At 37.4% G+C, this 25,258-nt stretch overlaps 1 protein-coding gene across 4 annotated transcripts in view; it reads left to right on the forward strand.

The window, feature by feature from the left end:
• sdk2b (sidekick cell adhesion molecule 2b) overlaps positions 1–25,258 on the forward strand; it is a 288,773-nt gene that overhangs the window by 184,873 nt on the left and 78,642 nt on the right. For all 4 annotated transcript variants that reach the window (XM_079595113.1, XM_079595111.1, XM_079595112.1 and 1 more), the window contains exons 2-4: positions 6,936–7,095; positions 20,685–20,791; positions 23,785–23,932. In XM_079595113.1, coding sequence (XP_079451239.1) covers positions 6,936–7,095; positions 20,685–20,791; positions 23,785–23,932 — 415 coding nt within the window. The remainder of the gene's footprint in view (positions 1–6,935; positions 7,096–20,684; positions 20,792–23,784; positions 23,933–25,258) is intronic.

The following is a 25,258-nucleotide window of genomic DNA, read 5'->3' on the forward strand; positions in this document are numbered from 1 at the left end:
AAAATCGTATGAATTAGCCACCTCATAAAATTTGTACGAATTCATAAGATTTTTTGCTAAATCGAACATAAAATTTGTACGAATTGCCGTGAGATCGGGTTGGAAAAATCGCACATGAGATTAGTTCCATATCTCAAATCTTTTTTCTTTACAATGAGATTAAAACAAGAGAAAATTTAAAAGGTTTTTGCCTAAATTTCCGGCTTTTCGGATGTTTCTCCCCATGTGTCTTCACTTTAATAAGACATCTCACAATGCCATTTTGCTCAGATTGGTACCATAGTTTGCAATCGAAATTTAGAAGTCTGTTATCCACATTCATTTTATAGCTCTATACTCTGGATGTTCTCATTTGTTATTGTTTTCTGCTTCAGAATTTTGGGCAGAAACATCTGAGACAAAGTTGATACTTAAAAAAAAATGGTGAGCTCCATTAAGTCGTCTGGCCAATGAAAGAGCAACCCTTGAGCAATAAAACTGCTCTAGGTGTGCGTGCGTGAATGTTGGCCTTGCACTGAGTGTGTCTCTGGGAAGAGGTTAGAGACTCTCATGGCACCACACACACACACAGGCTAAATAAAGACAAACTGCGGTTCAGCCACCAGTGACTCTTTCCAGATGACACGTGGTTAAAGATGTCTGGGTAACTGGGTCAGAGATGGAGTCTGTAAAAACATATACAATCTTGGATGTAATTGTTCAGTTTGCTAGTTTGTATTCGGTATGTTTTAATCATATTATTAACTAGGATTTGCTGGTCTTTAAGTGCTTTAAGTGTACAGTATCTGTTTGCATGTCCAGCTGACTTCATCCACCTGTCATTCCCTGATTCGGTGTCTATATGGACACTTCGCCCTCAGGCTACACAGACTATATGAAATATACATACCGGTATGCATGTGAATAGAAGACATGCGGCGGGGAGGATCCTGAAGGAAGCACACCATCAGGTTGATCTCTGGATCTCTCAGTGGTAGAGTGCTGTGGAAATCATGAGGCTGGTTTTTCAGATGCAAGCTTATATAGGCCATGCTGTGATTAAAATGATATGCCAGTGAGACGCTGGGAGCAAGATTTGTACATATTTTTGTCTAGAATACCCTTGCTTTGAGTTTTTGGAGCAGGCCCAAGTTTGCTTGGTTGGTGTGGACTGTGGAGGTGGTTTTCCAAAACTTGAGGAGGGATACAGTTACAGGGACAGATAAAGGGATAGAGTTACTTTGTTCATGTGACTTTGGTACAGACAAACACACTTTGGTGTTGTGTACATTTTTGGTGGTGAATCTAAAGTTTAAATCCAGTTTATGTTAGTTTAGCGTGAAAGATACCATGGCTGTGACATTGATGGTTCTTATAGTTATTGAAGTCTCTATATGCTCACCAATGCTGCTTTTATTTAATAAAAAAAGAGGTAAAAACTAGCCTGACAAGGCAGACCCACATAAAGATGTTAGGTCTGGCAACTCACCATTGGGAGGGCTCAATCCGAGGGGCGGGATAAACGATTCCCTCTGCACGCAATAGGATAGCGCTACAACCAACCAGAGCAACGAAGAAGGTGACGTAGTCAGAGCGGCAAAGATCCGGTCGGCAAAACTCGGAACACATCTTCCTTTTTTAAGAATGACTTCTTTGCTCTGTTCTCAAAGAAAAGCTTAACTCCAAGTCCTCCAGAGTCGCGGCCAAAGCCGATTGGAAAGACCGCTGTTCGCCAGCAGCAGCAGTCATCTTCTTTGTTTTCAAGTAGCAGGGAACCGTCGCAACTCTGTCGTCATTATTAAGCCCGCCCGCCGACTCTATACACGATGTGATTGGCCTGACTAGAGTTTGTTTTTTCCAGCTCGAAAGCCAACGGAGAGTTGCTAGACTACCCTGGCTGCAAAAAATTTTTTGCTGCCGCTATGGTGCGTCTAGATTTCTAGGTTAGGTAAAAACACTAATAATGTGAAATTGATCCCGTCACGTGATCAATGTCACGTGATCCCTTAAAAATCAATCCATTATGATTTGGTGATCAAGAAACATCTTATTATTATCATCACAGATGAAATGGGTTTTGCTGCTTAATATTTTTGTGGAAATCTTAATACATTTTTTATAATATAATTTGTAGATAATATATTATAGATAATACTATATACAGATTCTATAGAACAGCATTTATTTGAAATCGTGTAATATAAGGCTATATATTTTGTTTAACTTACTGACCTCAAACTTTATAGTGTAAATAATAAAGTTTAACAGCAAATGAGGACACACATTAAACTAAATAAACTGTTAATATTTTACACAATATTTGTTTTATTGATTTCTATATGTTTATAAGATTGTTGTTGTTTTTTACATTTTGAATACTTTTTAAAATATTTTATTTTATTAAACTGTAAAAATATTGTTGGTTTAACTTAACCTGGTTGCTTAAAAATATTAAGTTAATTGAATTAAAAAACATTGAGTTAATACAATGAAGGAGATTGGTTTAATCAACAGAAATTCACAATATTATGTTATCTGAACCTCATAAATGATCAAAGTTAATTAGACAAAAGAAAAAAAATATTGTGACAACAATTTGTGAAAATAAATTTTTACAGTGTACTTTTTACACCTTTAGATTTTTTATTTAATATTTAATTAACTGAAGTTGTTTGTTATCAATTGACAAGGCTTGATGGTATATTTCTGAAAAGACAAAATGTAGAGTTCTGCTAGTCGATGATTTGATACCAAAATTGTCTATTTTAGCCAATGAACAGACATATTACAGGACAAGTTCTTCAATAACACAGTGAAACTGGAGCAGCACCCCGGCTACAGTGGCACTCATGGTTCAGATCCAAAAGTACAATGTGAAAAGAATTGGACAAATAAAAATATTTAGATTCTTTTCTCAAGAAAAGCTAAATAAAGTAGATTTTGGCCTGCTTTATTGCATTCAAATTTGTGTATTTGTATATATGTGTTTGCCTTTGTAAACACATCACACCTTCGGTTCCTTTTAATGAGTCCGAAGCTAATCACTCATTATGAGCGAGAAAGGGAGTACCAAAGGTGCCCGTACTTTTAATAGAAGCCACATAGCTTGTGTTTAATTATGGATGTTAACCCCTGGGCAGCGTGTTCGCGCAAATGTGTGCGTGAGACACTCACTAATGAGTTAAGAAGTGTAATTCTCCGCGTTGCACTTGTGCATGGCCTTTTGTGACACCAGCCACCAGAACCCCTTTCGGCTTCTCGACAACCTGTCTCCAAAACAACTACCACAGCCCCTCGGGAAACCCCGTCTGACCCCTCTTGTACTTCTGCACACTCACGATAACAAGCACGGGAGAAGCAAAGAGACCATAATTGCGGCGTATCTTCTGAGAGCGTACAACCTCCTGTCTCGAACCCCTCCGACAGGCGCTGTTAAAACAATCTCTAGAATTTACAGCTTTTCACTGTCTACATCTAACGTCAGCGCCCATTAGGGTAGTTTTTTCTCAGAAGACTTGCAGTGGTAATCTGATACTTTTTTTCAAAGGCCTCTCTTAAAACTTTTTGACTCTTTCGTATCTGTCAATTAAGATATGCGTCCCATAAGCCCCTGTACAATTTACACAATTTGCTCCCAGAGCACTTGTTACTGGTCTGCTCATGTAAGGTTACAGGAGGGCATAATGCCCTCTTTGCTGCCATTTACTGCATCGGTAATAGAGAGTCTGTGATCTTAGCGTTGTATCTCTGCTGTGCTCTGCCCCTCGGAGGCCCATCAGGGTGTTTGTTAGCTCCATTGACGGATCATTAAAGCTTTTAGCCGACCAGATCATTTGTTCTCTAATGAGAGGGAGAAACGCGAGCCCTGATACTCATCGATGATCAATGTCTTCTGCCTGTTTTAACTGTATCACTCGTTCTCGGTCTCTCTCTCTCTCTTTCTCGCCGTCTGTATCTTTATCTCGCTATCAGAGATAAAAGTGCAGTTCGAAACGCTTCGGAACAATTAGCCTCACCCGTCTAATCAGATCTCTTGTGCACGGATCCTTCCACCTCATTTTCATAAAACTTTGTGAATATCCCAAATGTGCATCACATTAATGCCCACTCCACTTTTTCTCGCCCGTGTCTTCCTCTAACGCTCTTGTATTTAATACTTTACAGTGGCTGAATCCTAATTTGCATGCTATCCACAATGAATGGTATGCACGATTAGGATTAATGCATCTTGAATCATAGTACGTGCGAATATCTCAAAGCTCCGCGGATGGCGGAATATTTCTAGTGGATTTGCAAAGTATCTGCATTTTTTTTTTTGGCTAATCTGTGTGCGCTTTTTGGACTAATGTGGCCCGTTTGGCATTGCGCCACGGAAGACAAGACGTTTATGGTTCTCACAGCTTATTTAGTAAATGTATGAACTTAAAAGTTAATGCTGCACTTTTTCCGTTTTTAAAACGTTTTATGTATTCAGAAATGTTTAGTTTGCTAGATTTTGAAAATATAATAATAATAAAAAACAACTATACGGTCCAAAGTATGCATTTCAGTTGATATTTATTTAACAGATACCATAATCGACAAAACAAAAAAATATAAAGTAAACTTTAAAGTCACCATGAAATAAAAGTGTTGCAATATTTATCATAAATGATGTATTCATGCATAAAACAATGTATACTATTCTGTTATTTTTTACTATACATTTTATTTAATATGTTTAAAAATCAATGCCTCCGACATCCAATGCCTTGCTAATTATGTAACATTTATTTATGTATATATATATATATATTTGTATGTATCCATTTTTGCAGTGTATCCCAAAATCAACCAGATACATATCTAATCACCAGTACACGAAGAACATAGTAGAATAATGAAAAATGCCAGTGTATTCCATTTCCTCTTTGCTTTTGTTCTCAGTCGAGGAGCTAAAACTTCCTTCTTTAGATTAGTGAAACCAGAGAGATACTGCGAACCGTCCGCCTAATAGATCATTCTGACAGTTTAATTTGAATGCTTGATTATCATTCAATCTTATAATTGTATTATCCAACCGTTCAATTAATTTGGTCTATATTTACACCGATGATTAGGATCAAAATCGAAATTGTAGTCGCTGACTCTGCGTGTCGAAAGTAAGCGGGCTATCTGTTGAGGTAGCTCTCCTGGTATTCCTCCTCCTATGGGAATGGGATATCAGCTCCATCTGCTCCCGGCATCTTTCCATTAGATGAACGAGCACTCTTAGATGAGATTGAGTGCATGGACCCTCTTTAAATGACTGGACACAACTGTGCTGTGTGATACAACATGAGCTTACACACATGACTCGAATTCAAATGGATGCTCCTGTTCAAGACTGATGAAATCTAGTCTCAGCCTCAGACGTCACGGCCACGGACCGTTGGCTGACCGTCAGATAAGGCACACAAAATTTCAAAGTCAAAGCCGTGGTGACGCCAAACCCCCGCGTGGAAGAAGAAAGCTGTTCTGTTTACAACTATGACGATGAGCGCTTATTACGATCAACTATATGGTACATTTCCAAAAGTATGTGAAGTTCACGGCATATACTCTTTTAAATACGTCCAAGAGTTTACAAGCTGGTCTGTTATTGGAGGGATGTCGACTTTACATTTTCACGCACCCACCTAAACGTGACGCTGATCAAAACGAACTCTGATTGGTTGATTTACATATCGATCAGATGTCCACTTGTGCGGTCCTTGGCCAATGAAAGCTGCTATGGAGTCCAGAGACCTTCTGCAGTCAGTCTGAAGGTCTGGCTACTCGAGACTAGATGAAATCAGGCTTGTAAGTTAGACATGGGGTCCCTTTTGTCCCACAATGTTCATCAAAATGTATATATATATACCGTATATATTCCTCATATACAACCTCCTCCCTCTTGTAGCAACATCTCTTCTCTGATTGCGTGTGTACAAGGCTGGGTCACTTACATGAGATCACTGCAATAGCAAACCACAATGATCCAATCAATTCCTAATGGAAAAAAAGTCAAGTCCCCTATATTTGTGTCGTATTCTAGAAGACTTTCCGCTCAGATATATATCACAATAGGTACTATTGCAACTTACGTTTAATGCCAACTTTTATTTTAAAGGGGTCGATGCCTCTTTTTTACAAAAAAGTGTCCCCAGAATATGTCTGTGAAGTTTCAGCTCATAATACCCCACAGATAATGTATTATACTGTGCCCAAAATGCCCCTTTTTGGGTGAAAGCAGCGCTGTTTTCACGTGTATTAAATGCCAATGAGCTGCTTCTCCCCGCCCCCTTTTCCAGAAGAGGGCTGTGCCTTTACAGCTCGTGCCTCCGATACTCCGAAACAGTAAGGGGCCGTTTCCACAGATCGCATTTTTGCATACACCACGCTGCTTTTACGTTATTTTCTATGTAAACACCCGCTAGATGGATCTTTTTTTTCTCTCCCAGATTCCGTCACCAGTCGTGGGCGGGACCCTGTTATATTGTGCCGTCACAATGTATAGAAAATTTGGGACACTGTATAAAACAATGTATTGTATTGTAAAAATGTGGGACAATGTATAAAAAAACAACTCATTTTGGGACACCGTTTATGATTTATTTATATATAAAAAAGGAAAGGGGTGGATTTTCAAAAATGTTTATATTACCTGATCATCATCTTCCATTTATTTTACTCTACTTTCTAGCAATACAGAAAGATGTATGCATCCTCGTATTATTCAGTGTGTAGTACTTCAGGTTTGCTGAAGGGCACACTAGACAACAGACCGTGTTTGAAATTCCATGTGCAAATATCAGCAGCAGGCTGAGGGCCCGATACAGCAAGGGTCTGTGAGCATTAGCTGGTCATGTTTACCTGCGGCGGGTCAAACAGTGTTTTCCCTCAGAACCCATTCTTTCTTCCTCACATTCTCTCTTTTCCTTTGTGTCTCTCTGCAGATGACGTCCCTCCATACTTTAAAACAGAGCCGGCACCGAGTCAGTTGCACCTGGAGAGGAACCGGTTGGTGCTGACCTGTATGGCCGAAGGGAGCTGGCCTTTGGAATTTAAATGGATCCACAACGGCACGGAGATCACGCGCTTCTCGCTGGAGTACAGGTCAGTGTGTGTTTTCATGCATGTTTTAAATATAAATGAACTGCATTGCAGCAGTTTGTTGCGATGTATCAAAAGCTGTCTACAATAGAAACGCGGGTTGCTCTGGCCACTTAATTTCCCTTGCCTCAAATAATGTTATTTTATTTCTAAATAACCTTTTTTTTTCTCTATTATTTCATTATATGTTATGTGTTGTTTATATATTTATTTTAGTCATTTATTTACTTATGTTTTTTATTGATCTGAGAGTTTTAAACCGAGAGTAACTTCAAAGTTTGCGTTTGATGTTTTCTGGACTTAGAAAGCTTAGAATATCTTGGGTTCCAAATCCTTCAAATATGCGGCTTTAGCAATACTAAGATAAATATAAATTATAAAATAACCAGTGCAAAGTCGATTCATGTTGAGAATAAAGTAGGAAGAAAATAAAGTTTTATTTTAATTTTACTCAAAGGGATAGTTCACCCTCATCATGTCACTCCAAAATGTCTAAATGTTCCTTCTACAAAACACAAAAGAATTTGGGAAAATATATTTTTTGTTTTGTTTTGTTGATACTATGAAAGTCAGTGGAGTCCAGTATTGCTTGGACCCCATAGACTTACTTAGACAAAAAACATTGACTTCCATTATATGGACAACATCATACAGGAATTGGAATGACACCGGGTTAGTAAATGATAACATAATTCAACATTTTAGGTAAGTATAGCATTTATTTGGCACTGTGTAGAACAGTATAACTTTGTAGATGTAGATGTTTTTTATATTTATTTTAGTCATGCATGTTCTTATTTTTTTATTTACTGAAAAATATCAAACGTTACTAAACGTTCTTAATGTAACTTCAAAGTTTGCTTTTGATGTTTTCTGGTCTCTGGTCTTATTGGGTTTCAAACCCTTCATATATGCAGTTGTAGTAATAAGAGAAATATGAATTATAAAACACCCATGCGAAGTCAAGTTTTGTACTAATGGATTCCTGTTGAGAATAAAGTAGAAAGAAAATAAGGTTTTCAACCTCATTTATTTTGTTCTATTCATACAATGAAAGTCAGTGGAGTTCAGTGTTGATAAGTTTAATAAATTACTTAATACCCTGTATAAATTACTTTCTTCTGCTGAACAATAACCAAACAGTTGATGGACCCCATTGTCTTCCATAGGTTTTTTTGTTTTGTTTTTCACACTATGGAAGTCAACGCAGTCCATCAACTGCCATAATCTTCAATATATATATTTTTTTTTTTCATATTTCAAGTAGGCTATTTTAAAACTATATTTTCCTCGTTAAAAAAGTACAAAAATCTCTCCATATCCATGAAAGTAACCAATATGATTATTTTAGTTTTATTAGGTTATAATCCTTATAATAGTGAAACAGTGAACTAGCAGGAATGTGATAGAACATAAATTGTTCCATATTTACTTTGTAAGGTGAGGATTCAAAGAAACAATTATTCAGTGTTGAAGCGCAGGAATTCACTTTTAAAGACGATTGTATCTGCCACCAAATGTGCTCCGGTCATCCAATTCAGACTTTTTTTAATTAACTATCCTCTGAATATAATGTAAACTCTGGAGCTGTGGTGAATGGAGTTTTAATTAAAAAGATAAAACCGGCTGATTAAACTGAGGACAGGACGATGTTGTGCTGGTCACTGTGCTCTTCTAAGGCTTCCCATCAACTCAATCTCTTCTCACTCTTACCGTATTATCACTAAAATCCAGTTACAGTTGAGCTCTTTCTAACAATGACTCTGTTTACATGCTCATGAATATTTAGATGAGGGGAATATTCAAAAATGAAAATTCTTTCATCATTTACACGCCCTCATGTTGTTCCAAACCTGTATGACTTTCTTTCTTCTGTGGAACATAAAAGAAGATATTTTAAATAAAGCTCTGTGTTTTTCTATCCATACAATGAAAGTCAAAAGGGATCCATGTTGTTTGGACCGGAACTTTCTTCAAAATATCTTCTTTTGTGTTCCAGAGAAGAAAGGAAGTCATACAGGTTTGGAACGACATGAGGGTGAATAAATCATAACAGATTTTTTTTTTTTATTATTATTTTTTTTATGTGAATTATCCCTGTAAGACATATGCAATACCACAATCTACATGTGTTCAAACTAAGTTATAATCTGTGCTTTGAGACACAGAGGGCCCTATTTTAACGATCTGAAACGCAAGTGTCAAAGTGCAAAGCGCAAGTAACTTTGTGGGCGGATCCCGGCGCTGTTGCTATTTTCCCGGCGGGAAAAATGACTCTTGCGCCCGTCGCAAATCTGAAATGGGTTGGTCTGAAGTAGCTTCATTATTCATAGGTGTGGTTTGGGCGTAACGTGAAATAAACCAATCAGAGCGTCCTCTCACATTCCCTTTAAGAGCAGGCGCGCTTGTTTCATGGCGGGTCGCTATTAAAACGGCGGATTTGCCGGCGCACGCCAGGAGCGGTTCACAGCCGAGGAGACCGACGTTCTCGTCAGGGCCGTAAAACACAGAGAAGTGACATTGGGGATGATGGGAGAAACCCACCCAAATTAGCTTCGGTTAAACAGGCGTATATTTTGGGTAGTAAATGTGTAGCCTAATCTAGATTTTTTTATTTTTTTTATCTAGATAGATCTTTTTCACATCTTCACACAACAATGATTTCCCTCGTGTGTTAATATTTTTCCTTGTAATAATGTATGATTTGCAAAAATGAAAACTGCTGCATCTGTTTATATTAGAGAATCAAAATGGATGCGCGTTAACATTATGGCCAAGCACGCGCCCTTAAAATAGCATATCACTAACGCGCAACGCGCCACTGTCTTTAGACAGTTTTTTTCCTGGTCAATGGCGCAATTGCTTTCTAAAACTGGAAAATAGCACCATGGAAGTTTTGCGCCGGAACATGCCTCCTCTTTGCGCTGAACCGCCCCCGCGAGCGCAAGTTCATTCCCTAATTTACCGACGTGCGTCTGTGGAGGGAAAAGTCCGCTGTGCGCGGGTGCAAAATAGGAATGATACATGCGTCGGTGTTCAAAGTCAATTGCGCTGGGTGCAAGATAGGGCCCAGAGAGTTATGAAAAATCAAAACGCATTTTTTAAAGCAAAATGAAACCTGAAGAGAAATGAAAATAAATAAATTTACACTTTTATGGCCATTTTCTATTTCTGGAGTGCTGTGGTTTAAAAATCTGACTAAATTACTGAGCAGAATTGCTAAAAATGTATTATAAATAAGAAAAGAAAGAAATAGCAAGCTGTATATCTAGAATAAAATGGTGTGATGCAGAATTTTTATGTCATTATGTGTGTGCACATTGTCAACTTCATGGTTAGAACACCAGATTATGAAATCAAACCCATCTAGAGGTCAAGGAGATCATTTAAAGTCAGTAACGAAGACTTGGAACTGTAATTCATAAAGAAATCCAATTGAAACCCAGTTGTCAGATGTTTGTAAACACTTGTGTTGTGTGGGATGTGTCCTGTGGGAAGTCTCCTGTGTCATTGGTGTCCTTCTCTGACATGTGAAGGCATGTGAAAGCAGGTGGGTCAGCAAAGCCGAATGGTAATTTGGCCATGAATGCTCTTCTATGCAAAGAGAGAGAGTGATGAATCGTCATTTAAAAGCATCCCAGCTCTCACAATGACCTTTCCTTTCCAAGCCCCCTGACACGTAAGTGTGTGTGTGTGTGTGTGTGTGCGCCTGTGTGTGTGTGTGTGTGTGTGTGTGTGTGTGTGTGTTTCTCTCATATACAAAGAAGACTTTCCCAAATGAGCTCAATCAATTGTTGTCTGGCAGTAGTGTTGTTCTCTAATGCCAGCTCAGCTGACTCTGCTAGTGTGTCGCTAATGACATCAGCCTGGGCATCCAATGAGCTCAGGCATGTTTAACACTACCAAGTGCTCTGCGGGATTAAATGCAGAATTTAAATGTGTTTATTTTTTTATAATTGCTCCCTCCCCAGCTTAAAACGCAGAGACGATTAAGTATGTAATTTGTAGATTGATTTGTAGATTGATAAGAAAAATCTATTTTCTTTGTGCATCCTGACCTTGTGTTGGGTCTAATTTTTGTTTAAATAATTGTTGATAATCAATGACACTTGACTGATGACTGGTTGGTTGATTTGTCGATAGATTGGTTGATTTTTATTTGTTTATTTAGTTATTTAATGTAATAATTCACCCAATTGTGTACAGTACACTACCATTCAAAATTGTGGGGTCAAAAAAAAAAAATATATATATTTTAAAGAAATTAATACTTTTATTCAGATAGGATACGTTCAAATTGATAAAACATGACAGTAAAAAACATTTATGTTACAAAAGACTTAAATGTTGTTCTTTTGAACTCACAAAAAATATTAAGCAGCACATCCACTTTCAACATTGATAATAATAAGAAATTTTTATTGAGCAGAAAATCATATTACATTAACTTCTGAAGGATTATATGAAAATCTAGAAAACAGTTATTTTAAATTGTAATAATATTTCACATGATACTGTTGATCAAGAAAATGCAGCCTTGGTGCAGCATGAGAAATAAAACATCTTAGTGACTACATTAAGTAATTGTAAATTAAGTAATTGAGTCAAGCTGTTTTTGAATGTTGGATATTACATTGTTTTTTGTTCTTCTATGGAACACAAAATTCTGCCCAAATGATATTGTGAACAATAGATGCAAATTTAGGAGTCTTACCTCTTCAATATTTCCTGCCACTCAAATCATAATACAAGGACAGCATTTGAATGTGCACAGAAGAGCATAATTTTCATTGTGGAGAAAATAAATATTGTATCTATTTAACTGCTATTTCTGAAAGCCTTGGATCATAACAATGCTGTTTAGAGAAGAGAAAGAGAGAAAAAGCAACCTAGCCCTTTCACTTATCACCAGATAAATGTCTTGCGGATATGTTTTAAGACTATTCTCTCCACTTTTTGATCTATTATCCTTTGGTTTGGTTTGGTCTCCAGGTTTCACTCTACGGTTTTCGTTTCTTGTGTTAAAATCTCAGCAAACAAGTTCATCTCACGGCTGACTCTCAGACCATATTTTCACATTAACAGGGACAATTTCACGCTGGATCTGCACAAATTAACTCGAGTTCAGTGCAATAATTTGCCTTGTCTAGAGGATGGCAGAGACGAGTTACCACTGAGGATTCTCACAGAAATTCTGTAAAAGATCCTTTAATATTGGTGTTGAAATGTCTTACAGTTTTTTCACAGACATGGTACATTGATTAGGAAATCTGAAGCTGATACCAATAACTGTTATTTCAACACTATGAATGGCCAATCTAATTACATTATTTATAAAAGAGCCATTTTTAAAGGCGTTAAGTGAATAGTTCCCCCAAAAACCAATTTTTTGTTTGTTTTTGTTTTTCATTCAATGAAAGCCAATTAGATCTATGACCATATTTATGCCTGGTACACATTGTACGATTTTGGGCTGTCCGAGACAAAAGACCGATCGTGGCGATTTCTGTGGTCGTGACTCCTAAACAGCGGTCAAAGATGGCCGTTGTCACTGTCTTGTGACCAAAGATAGCTGTGATAATAACTTGACAGTTTTAGAAATTTTGTATGATCATCTCACAGTGTGTTTGCTGCTACGACCAACATCTACTGACTAGCCAATACAAATCCAACATGAACCAGCGTATTTATCAACGCAACATGGTGCTAAAACTTAAATTCCCTAGCCATGACCATGTCCATATTCTTCTCTTTCGCTTCCTCCTCTTTTTTTCAGTTCACATTAAAAACCAAAACTGCTAAAATGCGGTACATCTTACTCTATTTGTTTACCATACCGCATACTGATGACATTTTATTCTTCTATATTATTCTATCGTACAGTCTACATACAGTACATGTAGTACCCAAGTTTATTACATCCATGTCATACAGTGTGATTCGTGATGATCTTATAGTAATCACACAGTCTGTAGCAGGCACTAGATAGGATTTAATGTTAACTTTTAATCTAAATTCTCACAATTTCACACACACGTCACAACACGTCAATTGTGTTGAAGTCATCGACTCCCAGTCAGATAAACTATGTACAGTGTTTCTCCAGTATCGAAATAAACAGACCTTCACTAGTACTTCTTATGTAAGCAAACAACCTCTTCTTATTTCAACATACCCGCCATTAGTGTCCCCATAACAGCAAGTACCGCTGTTGTTTGGTTACTGAAAGGCTGTGTCATTCATCAACTATATGCACTGATTATTCTATAGGCAGCAGATGTTATCAGTGTTTCCTGTAACAGCGTCTGCAGGCTGAGCCGATGTTGCGTTTCGCTCCCAGCAAATTGAATCACCTGCAGCGTAGGCCTGTACAAAAAAAGATCTGCTTTCTTCCTTTCATTCGTTTTTTTTTTTTTTGCCTGAAACCACGCAATGTCAAAGACAGCACTGGAGCAGAAAAAGCGTTCTGTTGTTTTCTTTTTTCATGTAAACATTAGCGTGTTCTGTTGTGACGCGTTCCTGATGTCTGCGACCGGATACCGACACACTTACTGAGAAGGGTTTTCAGTCCAGACAATGCTAATGGTTTCTTTTTCCGCACCTGAAATATGAGACTTCCAACCAGCATTCTTTTAGTGTAACTGTGTGTGTGCGTGTCTGGTGGTGTATCTGTGTATGCATGAGTGCATCCGTAATCTGGGTTCCCGTTACCTCCCGATGGAATTGTTGCAGTCTGACCTTACAGACATTGTTGAATATGTTCATAAGCATGCAGTTCATGTCAGGGTTGTGTGCAATTCGGAGCTGAATTGAGAATGGGTTTTAAAATTCAACAGCTCAATTTGGACAGAATTTGGTTGCACTGAATACAGAATTATAAGAGTGCAACAGTGTCCACCTTCTCAATAGGCCATGATGAATGTGAAACTATTGCTTTAAAGACGTTGTTTATTGAAAAATATGCATATATTTATACACGTATTTAAAGGGGTGGTTGATTATGATTTCACCTTTCTAACTTTAGTTAGTGTGTAATGTTGCTGTTTGAGGATAAACAACATCTGCAAAGTTACGACGTTCAAAGTTCAAAGCAAAGAGAGATATTTTCTTTTAAAGAAATAGCTTTTTAAGGACTACAACAAACGGGTGGTAGGGACTACATGACATTCCTTCTGTGATTCTAAACACAATCCTCTGATCATTCGGATACGTGTTTACGGCCGGCGCATGACACGCGTCACGACAAAACGTTAGCGATTGGTTATGGCAGATCCTGAGTGGCTCTGGGCAGATCCAATAGTTTTAAACTTCAACAGAGTACCCGCCTACAAGGAAGTTAACACTTTTCAATGGAGAGATTGAATGAAATGTACGAGAGTCTGGTAGAACCAGGCTACTGTCCCAGACGAAAGAAGACCAATTGTGGCGGAGGTCCTGGCTCATTCAGTGAGAGAGGTTCAAAGATGGCCGTTGTCACGCTCTTGCGACCAAAGATAGCCTGTGATAATAACCTGACAGTGTCAGAAGTTTAGCATGATCATCTCACAGTGTGTTTGCTGCTACGACCTACGTCTACTGACTAGCCAATACAAATGCAACATGAACCAGCGTATTTATCAACACAACATGGCCCTAAAACTTAAAAATCTCCATATCTCCTTTCGCTTCCTTCTTATTTTTCAACGCACATTAAAACCACAATTGGTAAAGTGCAATTCATCTTGCTCTATTTGTTTACCACTGGTGCATGCTAATGACGTTTTATTCTTCTATACTAACTTGCGTCGTAGTATATGATTCAAAAGGTGTCATCATCGTACATGTCAGACCCAAGTTTATTAGATTTAATTCAGTGTGATTTGTGATAATCTTATAGGATTGCTGAAATCCCACCGTCTGTAGCAGGCGTAAGACAGGCTAACAGAAGACAGTGACAATGAAACCAGACCGAATACAGAATGACTGGTTCATGCAACATTTTTGTTAATGATTAGTGAACGTGGTAAGGCTGAGGGTGGATAAAGCATTCAAGCCTCAGTTATGCTGGTATACATTCAAGCCTTTTCAGTATTTCCCTACATAGTGATATCCCACGAGGTCTTTAACCTCTCCAGGGTCTTACAATATTGTTTATGCCCTGATAGAAATGTATTTAGTCCAAAAGGCAGTCTAAGAATCTCAAGACCTATAGAAATGCTGGCCATTTCAATGATTTAAGTCCAGATAGTGTTGTAAAAACATGTTTGCGAGCATACATAACATTCTGTGGGCAGGAGTCAGGCTATCGAACCAAAGTAGTTCAATGCTCAAGTTCTTTGAATGGAAAGTTTTTCTTTGTCATCTTTGAGTTGCTCCTGCAAATCGGTTCAAGTCACAGAGAGACTGACCACCACTTCATCCAACAGCGACGGGTTGCCAAGGCAACATCAGCGCAGACGGGTCTCAGTCAGGGGCGTTTGAACTTCGTCTGCTACTTTTTGCTCCTGTGCTTTCTCGCTCCATCTCGCTCTTTTCTCTTCTCTGTTAACGGAAGGCTAATTAAAGGGGACCTGACATTGCGCTCTGTTGGCTGGAACATCAATCAATCAATGTCTGAAGCCCCGGCCCCTACTGACTCTCTCAACCTGCTGCACAAGCTCACAGCTCTTTAAAGGTTAATTATATTCATTAGAGAAAGAAGGAACGGGCGAGAGGAAGATAGAGAGGAAGTCACCCTGAATATATGCCGCTTTATTCTTCACGAAACTCTGCAAGGTTAAATTCAGAGCCACAGCACCATCTGTCAGAATACGGGTGCGTCCAATTGGGTGATGGTGCCCAAGTGGACTTTACAGGGTGTTTGGCCATTTAAAGTGAGATTCTAAGTTTTAGGGAACAAGAAGTCATCATCATATAACTTACAGGGAGCGGAGAGGGAAATGTACCCACTAGTCATTGCACACTCAGTACATCATGAAGTTTGGATAAAATAAATCCTCATTCTAGGTTTTTATTCAGCCTAATTAATCTTTGATTTCTGCACCGTTCTTAACAGTTATGAGGTTTTAAGTATGAATTATTCTATTCTATTCTATTATATTGGTCAAAAATGATGTTAAAGATATTTATAATGTTACAAAAGATTTCTATTTCAAAAGTTGGGTCTTCAAACTTCTTAAACTCATCAAAGAATCTTGAAACAAACTTATTTTAAATTGTAAAATATATATTTGATCAAATAAATGCAGCCTTGGTGAGCATGAGAAACTTATTTACATATAAAAAATTCAAACTTTTGAACGGTAGTGTAATTGGCTATTTGGCTACACAATTTTTATAAAAAAAATATCTAAATATCTAAAAAAGTTACCGGCCATTCAGAACTTCTACTAGCCAAAAAGGAAAAGAAATTAACCAGATTAACTACGTCACAGCTTATATATATTAATTTCTTATTTTAAAAAATCCTGTCATCCAGCCATCTCCTCCCTTCTTCTTTCATCCTCATCCTTTTCACCAAAAATGTTTTTTAGGGCAGATCAATACAGTACAATGAACATAAATAAAAAAAAGGATGTTGGAGAATAACAATGTATTTTCTGTTAACCAAATGATTTTTAATCTTGCTTCAATGCAAATGAACAAGCGCGCCATTATTTGTTGCATTTGTTGCATGTTCTACCGGTATATCTGCACCGATTTGGCTTACATGAACTTCCCCATAAAGTGAGGAAACATAATAAGTAACATGCCAAATTGGCTAGTGATATGGCAGTTTATACCGGTATAAACCCTGTATATATATATATATATATATATAATATTTTTGAGCAATGACTAGGACCCTGTTAATGAGATCACAGCCTTCTCTCTTTATCTAGTAGAGTTTCGCTCATGTAGCGTGTGCAGTCTGCAGGGGTGAAGGCAGCCCAAATGTTTCGGGGCATGTATGAAGCTTTGTCTCACTATCACACTAAAAAGCTACACCCCCCACCAGGCCCCCAAACTTCCTAATTAGTCCATTAGCGCTAATATACTTCACACAAGAAGCAATTTACCATGCCTGGCAGGATCTGCAACCCGCTAACCTCATCGCTAATATCATTTGATATTTCATTATAGTCTGTTAATAACAGCTCTCTTCAACTCTTGCATTCTAACTAGACACCCGTCATTCAAGCCCTATCACTCTATCCGCTCTCACTTTCGAAACTCCTGCCGTATTCCTCCACACCCACACAATCTTGTCTCTCATGGTTAGCGCCGCGGTGGGTTAAACTACAGGTCTGGAGTCAGTGTGGTAGCAGATAATAGGCACTAATAGCTCTTCTATTCTCGTGGACTGTAGTCTGCTCTGAGAGTTTAGATGGTGCTCGTTTTTGATAGTCAGTCAATTATGCGACGGCCATTTTTGTGTCGGGATCTATTGATTTATTCAAAAGTTTATTTATTTAAAAAAAATACCATTCATTTTGAAAGTTACTTGGATATTAATTTTTTGTGTGATTACCATATTTTCAGCTTCTGAATTAAAATTAATTTGCTGTGTTTTGAAAGGCATTCTGTAAAAAAGGGTGAAGAAAAAAGTGTCATGAAAATTAAAAAAAATTATAGTTTCATTAAAAAAATCATCAGTGAAGCAGTTTGTTAGTATTGATCATATTTATAATGGTAAAGCCCCAAAATATTTGGGTCACAATATTTAAAAAAAAAATATTTGTAAAGATATTTGAACAATTATTGTATTTGTTTGATTTTGTGTAAAGTATAAGTAATATTTAATAATAATAATAATATTACAAAATAGTTAAAATTATATTTTTTGTATTCACTCTAGGGATATTATATTATATTATATTATATTATATTATATTATATTATATTATGTTACGTTACGTTACGTTACGTTATGTTGAATTTTATCAAAAAACAGTTTGGCTCTTTAAAGATGTCAAGGCGGGACTTTTGTTCTTGTTTTGTTCTGCAAATGATCCGATTCTTTGTTATATTTGGTCTGTCTCCTGTCTCTGGTGTACATTGGTTGTGTTGCTTCAATCTGAGAGTATTATGGGGGAAAAATGTTTCTCAATGGACATTAAATTGTTTACTTCAAAATTGAAGCAGCTGACAAAATGACACTACATTGTAAATAAGAAGCTATTTCAGACAGCTGTAGTTTGAGTGACAGATAATGTTGACGGCTTGACTGAATAACCACACAACTGACCTTCTAACAGCGTCTGGCTAGTCAATCACTGTCCACTTGTTGTCTTCCTGTTTGCATGTGTTTCTGTGTCCATCTCTCTATCATCCTCATTTCTTTGTTGTCTCTTTCTTGTTTGTTATTTTTGGCATTATGTTCTCTCTCTGCCTCTGTCTCTCAGTCTCATTCTCTGCGTCTGTACAGATCTCTTTACTGTCTCTACTCCATTGTTTGTATTGATTGCCATCTGAGGTCAATGGCTTTTTAAAGCATCTCGAAGCGCAGAGTGTTTTTCCTCATCTCCCTCTCCCTCTCGCATTCCTTCCCTCTACCCCGCTCATTTCTGTGCAGTTTCATTCTTCTATCTCCCTCCATCATTGATCCGGGAGGTCGGAGAGCATTCCGGTCCAGTAATGTGTGGCCCATGGGCCTTCAGGTCATTTTAATTTGAGATCAGGTCAGTCGGGCTGAAAGAAAATGTGGTCCGTCTGAATTAAAATGTCTGGAAGATGATCCGATTTCATCCACTTCACAATAAGAGGTGAATTAAAGTAATGCAGTTTTAGTTGGTGTATACAGAAGAGAAAAGAATCTGCTCATCTCAACTGCAGCTACTCGGCTGGAAGTGTGAGATTTAAAGTTGGCAATTTTTGCTTGTTTCACAGCAGAACGTTTTGAGCCACTCGCATAACTATATAAAAATATTTTAGTTAGCAAAAGATTGGGGTCGGTTAATTTTTTTAAAACACATACACACACACACACACACATATTTTAAAATGTAATATATTTCTGTGGTGGCAGTGCGTCATTACTCCAGTCTTCAGTGTCACATGATCCTTCAGAAATCATTCTAATGCTGATTTGCTGCTTACGAAACATTATTATTTTGTGATTATGATTATTATGGTAAATGGTATTATGGTCTTTGTGGTATTATGTGGTTACATGCTTGCTATATAAAACATACCCTTTTTACGCATTGGCTTAAAGGCCTTAAAGTGCCTGAACCCCGATAATTGCAGCTTGCAGCTATATTTATTATTATTATACAAATTTAAAACTTTTGTGCTGCTTAATATTTTTGTGGAAACTATGATACATGTTTCAGGATTATTTGATAAATGGATAATTAATAGGAACAGTATTTATTTGAAACATAAATACTTTGCATAATGTAATTTTATTATGACATATACTTATAAAATTATATTTTAAAATGACATTATTCTCATTTTTTATCAATGCAATGTCCCCTTACTAAATGAATGTTAATTTCTTTAAAAAATAAAACACACTGTGCCTAAACTATTTAACGGTAGTGTACAGTATGTTGCTTGCAAAATAATTGTTTAGTAATTGACTTATTTTTTAATAGTTCTGTTTCATTATCAAAGCAATTAAAGCATATAACAGGTCAACGTATAAAACTTATCTGTACAGCATCAAATAATTTCATATTAATCCTTTTTGAAAGCGAAGCACTGAAGGATGAAACATAATTAAACCCATTTAGAATTCTTGACCAAATGTAAATATGAATATTTTGGGAATGTTGCAACGACCAAGAAAATATAACAAAATTGGATGTGTATTTTTTACTGCCAGGCTCAAAAAGCACCATAAAAGTGTCATATAAGTCCATATGACTTGTGCGCTATACTGCAAGTCTTCTGAAGAGATATGATTTTTTATACTTTAAAATGGCAGATATTCATTGCTCTGATCTTTATCAGTCAAATATGAGGAACTTTGTTTCATCTCATGGCTGTTAATTCATTCGCTGTGGGATTCAGTCTTTTACAAATGAACAACAGAAGCAAGTAATTAACAGTTCTGTGGTCTCAGTTGGTTTTCTCTGCCATATTGGCTATAATGAAAGTAACAAGGGACTCGTGGAGAGGAACATAAAACTATTGGGACATGGTCTAATCATGTGCTATTTACTCACTCATAGGCCTCACTAAAACCCGGGGCAGCTTGTTTTACTTCCACATAGTCATTGTGTATGTTAGAGCGCCACCTACTGAGGGGAAGATGGTAATGTGAGGACATTTACATTCTGCACTGAAAAAGAGGACTTCAAGGTCACCACAATGAGATGGGAATAAGGGAAACATATTTTATAGCTGTATTTATATTCTCTCAGGAGTTCCTCCATAAAAGATAAGGAGCATACGTTGAAATGAAAAGGAAACGCTCTCTGCCGAGCCTGACTGTTTTGACAAATTACAGAGATGTTCGGTTTGCGAAGGACGGCGGTGTCAGAATGAATGAGAGCCATTTGTACATATAAAATATACATAAAAAGCTTATGAATGACTAATGAAAGGCACTCTGACAGTTTGGCATTACATTATGCTTTATTGTGGTTTTGGAGAGTAAACCCTCTATGTTTTATCTCTCACAGGTATTTGATACCGTCTCTGGACAGATCGCATGCTGGCTTCTATCGGTGTATTGTGAGGAACCGAGTCGGAGCGTTGTTACAGAGGAGAACCGAAGTACAAGTGGCATGTGAGTAAGCAAAGTAACTCTCCACCACTTTGGATTTGTGATTTTAACACACGGTCAAATTGTGCCCTTGTGTGTGTGTGTGTTTCTGTGGCCTGTTAAACCCTACAACATGGGGACAAAATATCCACACAAAGATGGCAATATCCAAAATTATCCTTGTCCATGTGGGGACTTTTTTGGTCCCCATGAGGAAAACATCTTATAAATCATATTTAGTGATGTTTTCTTCAAATGTAATATTGCAGAAAGTTTGGTTTAGGGGAAGGCTTAGCGGTAGGGGATAGAATATACAGTTTGTACAGTATAAAAATCATTGTCTACATTAAAACACAACGTGTGTGTGTGTGTGTGTGTGTGTGTGTGTGTGTGTGTGTGTGTGTGTGTGTGTGTGTGTGTGTGTGTGTGTGTGTGTGTGTGTGTGTGTGTGTGCGTGTGTGTGCGTGCGCGTGCATCACAGAAACAGCAGCTGTTGGTGATGTGACGTACCTGTGTTTCATTAAAAGCTCCTATCCAATGCCACAGCTGGTCCACTTTAACTTCATCATTAGATTGATGTGGTTGTGCGGACCAATCGCTTCGCTCTCTCAGATTTTAATTCGTTCCTCCGTTTTATAATCTGTTTAGCATGAGCAACAGCTGCTGCGCTTGAACCGAGTGGCAAGTCTCTGGTGTGTCAAGGCAGATTCAAGTTTCACTGCCTACTGTCCTCTCGCCGGTCATTATTGAAGTTCTCTCTCAAAGTATGTGAGTGAAGCAACTCTGTAATCGCTCAACTCCTCGCTCGCTGATCCGTGTTCAATCCAAGCTACATTTTTCACAAGATTCACTGTCAATTCTTTCAACGTGTTTGTTTTTAAATATCACAAATATCTCTTGGGGTCAAATACTTGAAGAAAAGTTGTGCTTTATTAAAACACATTATAACGTGTTTTAATGTTCATTATAGAGCATGATTATAATGATTACAGATAAAAAAAAGCTCAAATACTCTATTTAAATGAACATTTCTGTTAAAAACAAGCCTCCTTAATTAAGTGACAGTAAAGACATTTCTAATGTTACAAGTTATTTTTCAAATTTTTTTTTTTTTTTTTAACTTTCTATTCATCAACGAATCAGCACAAATGTTGTCAACATTAATAATAATAAATTTTTCTTGATCACCAAATCAGTATTAGAATGATTTCTGAAGGGTCATGTGACACTGAAGACTGGAGTAAGGGTGCTTTTTACTATATTTGTTGATCAAATAAATGCAGCTTCATTCAAAAACATATTTTTTTGTTTACTCAAAATTGAATTATTTTATTATTGACACAAGCACCTTCATATTGAAACTAACACATCTGCAAATATGTCAAAATCTTAAAATGGCCGACTGTTGTCGAATGAATCAGCCTGGCTGATGTATCGGCCCATCGCTTCTTATTATCTCCTTTCATTTCAGGATATGTGGAGGTGCTCCACTTCTGGTCAAGATGGAAGTACTTAGACCTTATTTGCTTTTCTCATTTCCCTTTCAAGCACCTGTGCAATAATTGACATCCAATTACCTTTCGTTTCGTTTGAAAGATGAAGTGAGAGCAATCAAATACAAGAGTCAATACACAGGAAATGACATTGTGATATCAAAGGCAGGACATTGCCATGCTGGATATTGTATAATTTTTTGAGTGGTTTTCCTTAATTAGCTTTTTGATGAATAATGCTCTTGATATTAAAGACGCTGCCTTTGATTTTTAAATCTCTTCCACACCGTGTAGCTCGAAATATAGTCCGTTTCTGACTTTCTTTGCTAGCAAAAGGAATCGTTCACCCAAAAGTGAAAGTTTTGTCATTTATTCACCCTCATGTCATTCCGACCCCATATTACTTTCTTTCAAGCTCTCACGTTCTGCCTTAGACCTCCGATATTACAGGGTTGAAATGACGAGAGTGATGCCGTGAGTAACCGATGAGAAAATGTTCATTTCTGGGTGGGTGTACTAACCTTTTAAAACAGTTGAGAGTGAAAGTGCATAAGACCTTTATACTGTTACAAAATATTTCTATATCTCATAAATGCTGTTCTATTCATCAACGAATCAGCACAAACATTTTTTTAACATTAACGATAATAATAATACATTTTTCTTGAGCGCCAAATCAGCATATTAGAATGATTTCTGAAAGATCATGTGACACTGAAGACTGTAATGATGTTTTTACTGTGTTTTTGATAAAATAAATGCAGCTTCATTGAGCATAAGAGACTTTATTGAACAATAATTGTACAGATCCTAGACTTTTGAACGTTTTTTATTTGCTCAAAACACAATTTTTTTTTTTTTTAGGGTGAGTGAATGATGAGAAAAAAATTTTTTGGGAGTACTACCCTTTTAAAACACACAAGTTGAGAGAAAACTTTCTTTTCCACTGATTGTCATTGCCGTGTGCAATATTGTTACAATTTTACTGATGATCGTCCAGAAGTAATAAACCTATTTATTCTCAGGAAGTTTTAGTTATCTACCTGTGTCCGTGTTAAAGCAACAAGGACGTTTATGCTGCTGAATCAGATAGGGGTGTAAAAAAGAATGACTGCTGATTTAACGCATGGTGAATGTCCGTTCGGATGAGTCAGTTCTGGTCACTGTCATGGCCGATAGCTAGCTGGCACATATCATCCCCAATCCGGCGGCATCCGCGACGATGTCTGGCGCCGTGTCAGAGCACGCTTGTCAAACGCTGGCCAGCTGAAGCAGATGGTGAAAGACTCTAGAAAACCCTGGAAAATTCTGCAGTGTGTCTCTGGCAGAACGACAAACGTTAATAACACTGCAACTGTTTGTATCCACTGATGTAGGCACTTGCACCAGAAATTAAAGTCCTGTTTGTATTTGTAGTGGTGTCATGAGTCAGTATGTACACAGACGTTAAGTGCTAAATGCTAACATATGCACAATATAAGTTTAACACATTTGCTAACTCTTTTGTTTTGTTTTTGTCTGCAGATATGGGAAGTTTTGAGGATGGGGAACGAGCCCAAGCCGTATCTCAAGGAGAAGGAGCCGTTATACCGGCGCCTCGCATTCACTGTTTCCCTCAACCACAGGTTACCTGGTTCAGAGACGGACGCAAAATCCCTCCCAGCAGTCGAATGTGAGTTTCTCAATCTGTTGGGGTCCTTCTTCCAATTCCGTCTTTATATTTTTCCTTTCCGCAAGCAGTTTGATTGTACATGATTGTTTTTGAGGAATCTTTGTAGCTGTTCATCTAGTGTGGAGATACGCACACTGCTATATCGCCTCCAGGTGTGTTTCTGAATGTGTGTGTGAGCTGGTGGATGTGTTTGTTTGTTGTCATATAGTATCCGGATTTATTGACTTGCTAGCATGAGTTCTCTCAGAAACCTCTATGAGTTCTGAGGAGACAAAGCCTGAACATCTTTCTGCAGTCCTGTTTTTGTTTCTATCTATCTATCTATCTATCTATCTATCTATCTATCTATCTATCTATCTATCTATCTATCTATCTATCTATCTATCTATCTATCTATCTATCTGTCTATCTATCTATCTATCTATCTATCTATCTATCTATCTATCTATCTATCTATCTATCTATCTATCTATCTATCTATCTATCTATCTATCTATCTATCTATCTATCTATCTGTCTATCTGTCTATCTATCTGTCTGTCTGTCTGTCTATCATCATATCTATCTATCTATCTATCTATCTATCTATCTATCTAAAGGCCCCCCGATATACTCACAACAAAGTTTTTCGTTCTTCGTTTAGGGGTAAAAAGAAGTTTGAAATACCTTTGCAGTGATACTGTTAATGAAAGTGATGTTTAGATGAACATGTAGCTATGTGCTCCACAATTTCCTCTCAAAAACAAGATAAACAAACAACAAAAATGACAGTAGTGAGAAAACAGCAGTTAAAGGAACACATTTTCCAACTCCCCTAGAGTTAAACAGTTGAGTTTTACCGTTTTCGAATCCATTCAGCCGATCTCCGGGTCTGGCGGTAGCACTTTTAGCATAGCTTAGCATAGATAATTGAATCTGATTAGACCGTTAGCATCTCACTCAAAAAATTACCAAAGAGTTTAGATATTTTTCCTATTTAAAACTTGACTCTTCTGTAGTTACATCGAGTACTAAGACCGACAGAAAATGAAAAGTTGCAATTTTCTAGGCCAATATGACTAGGAACTATACTCTCATTCCTGCGTAATAATCAAAGAGCTGTGCAGCCGTACCAGCAATGATATTACAAACTCAGTGCCGGTCACGTTGGAAGTTACCGTGCTGAGGACTATTTTCAGGCGCTGCGTAATATCATTGCGCCTGCTGGTACGGCTGCACAGCTCTTTTCATTTTCTGTCGGTCTTAGTACACGATGTAACTACAGAAGAGTCAAGTTTTAAATAGAAAAAATATTGAAACTCTTTGGTAATTTTTTTAAAGAGAGAT

Source organism: Phoxinus phoxinus (genome assembly GCF_949152265.1).
Source record: "Phoxinus phoxinus genome assembly, chromosome: 21".
Classification (NCBI taxonomy): Eukaryota; Metazoa; Chordata; class Actinopteri; order Cypriniformes; family Leuciscidae; genus Phoxinus; species Phoxinus phoxinus.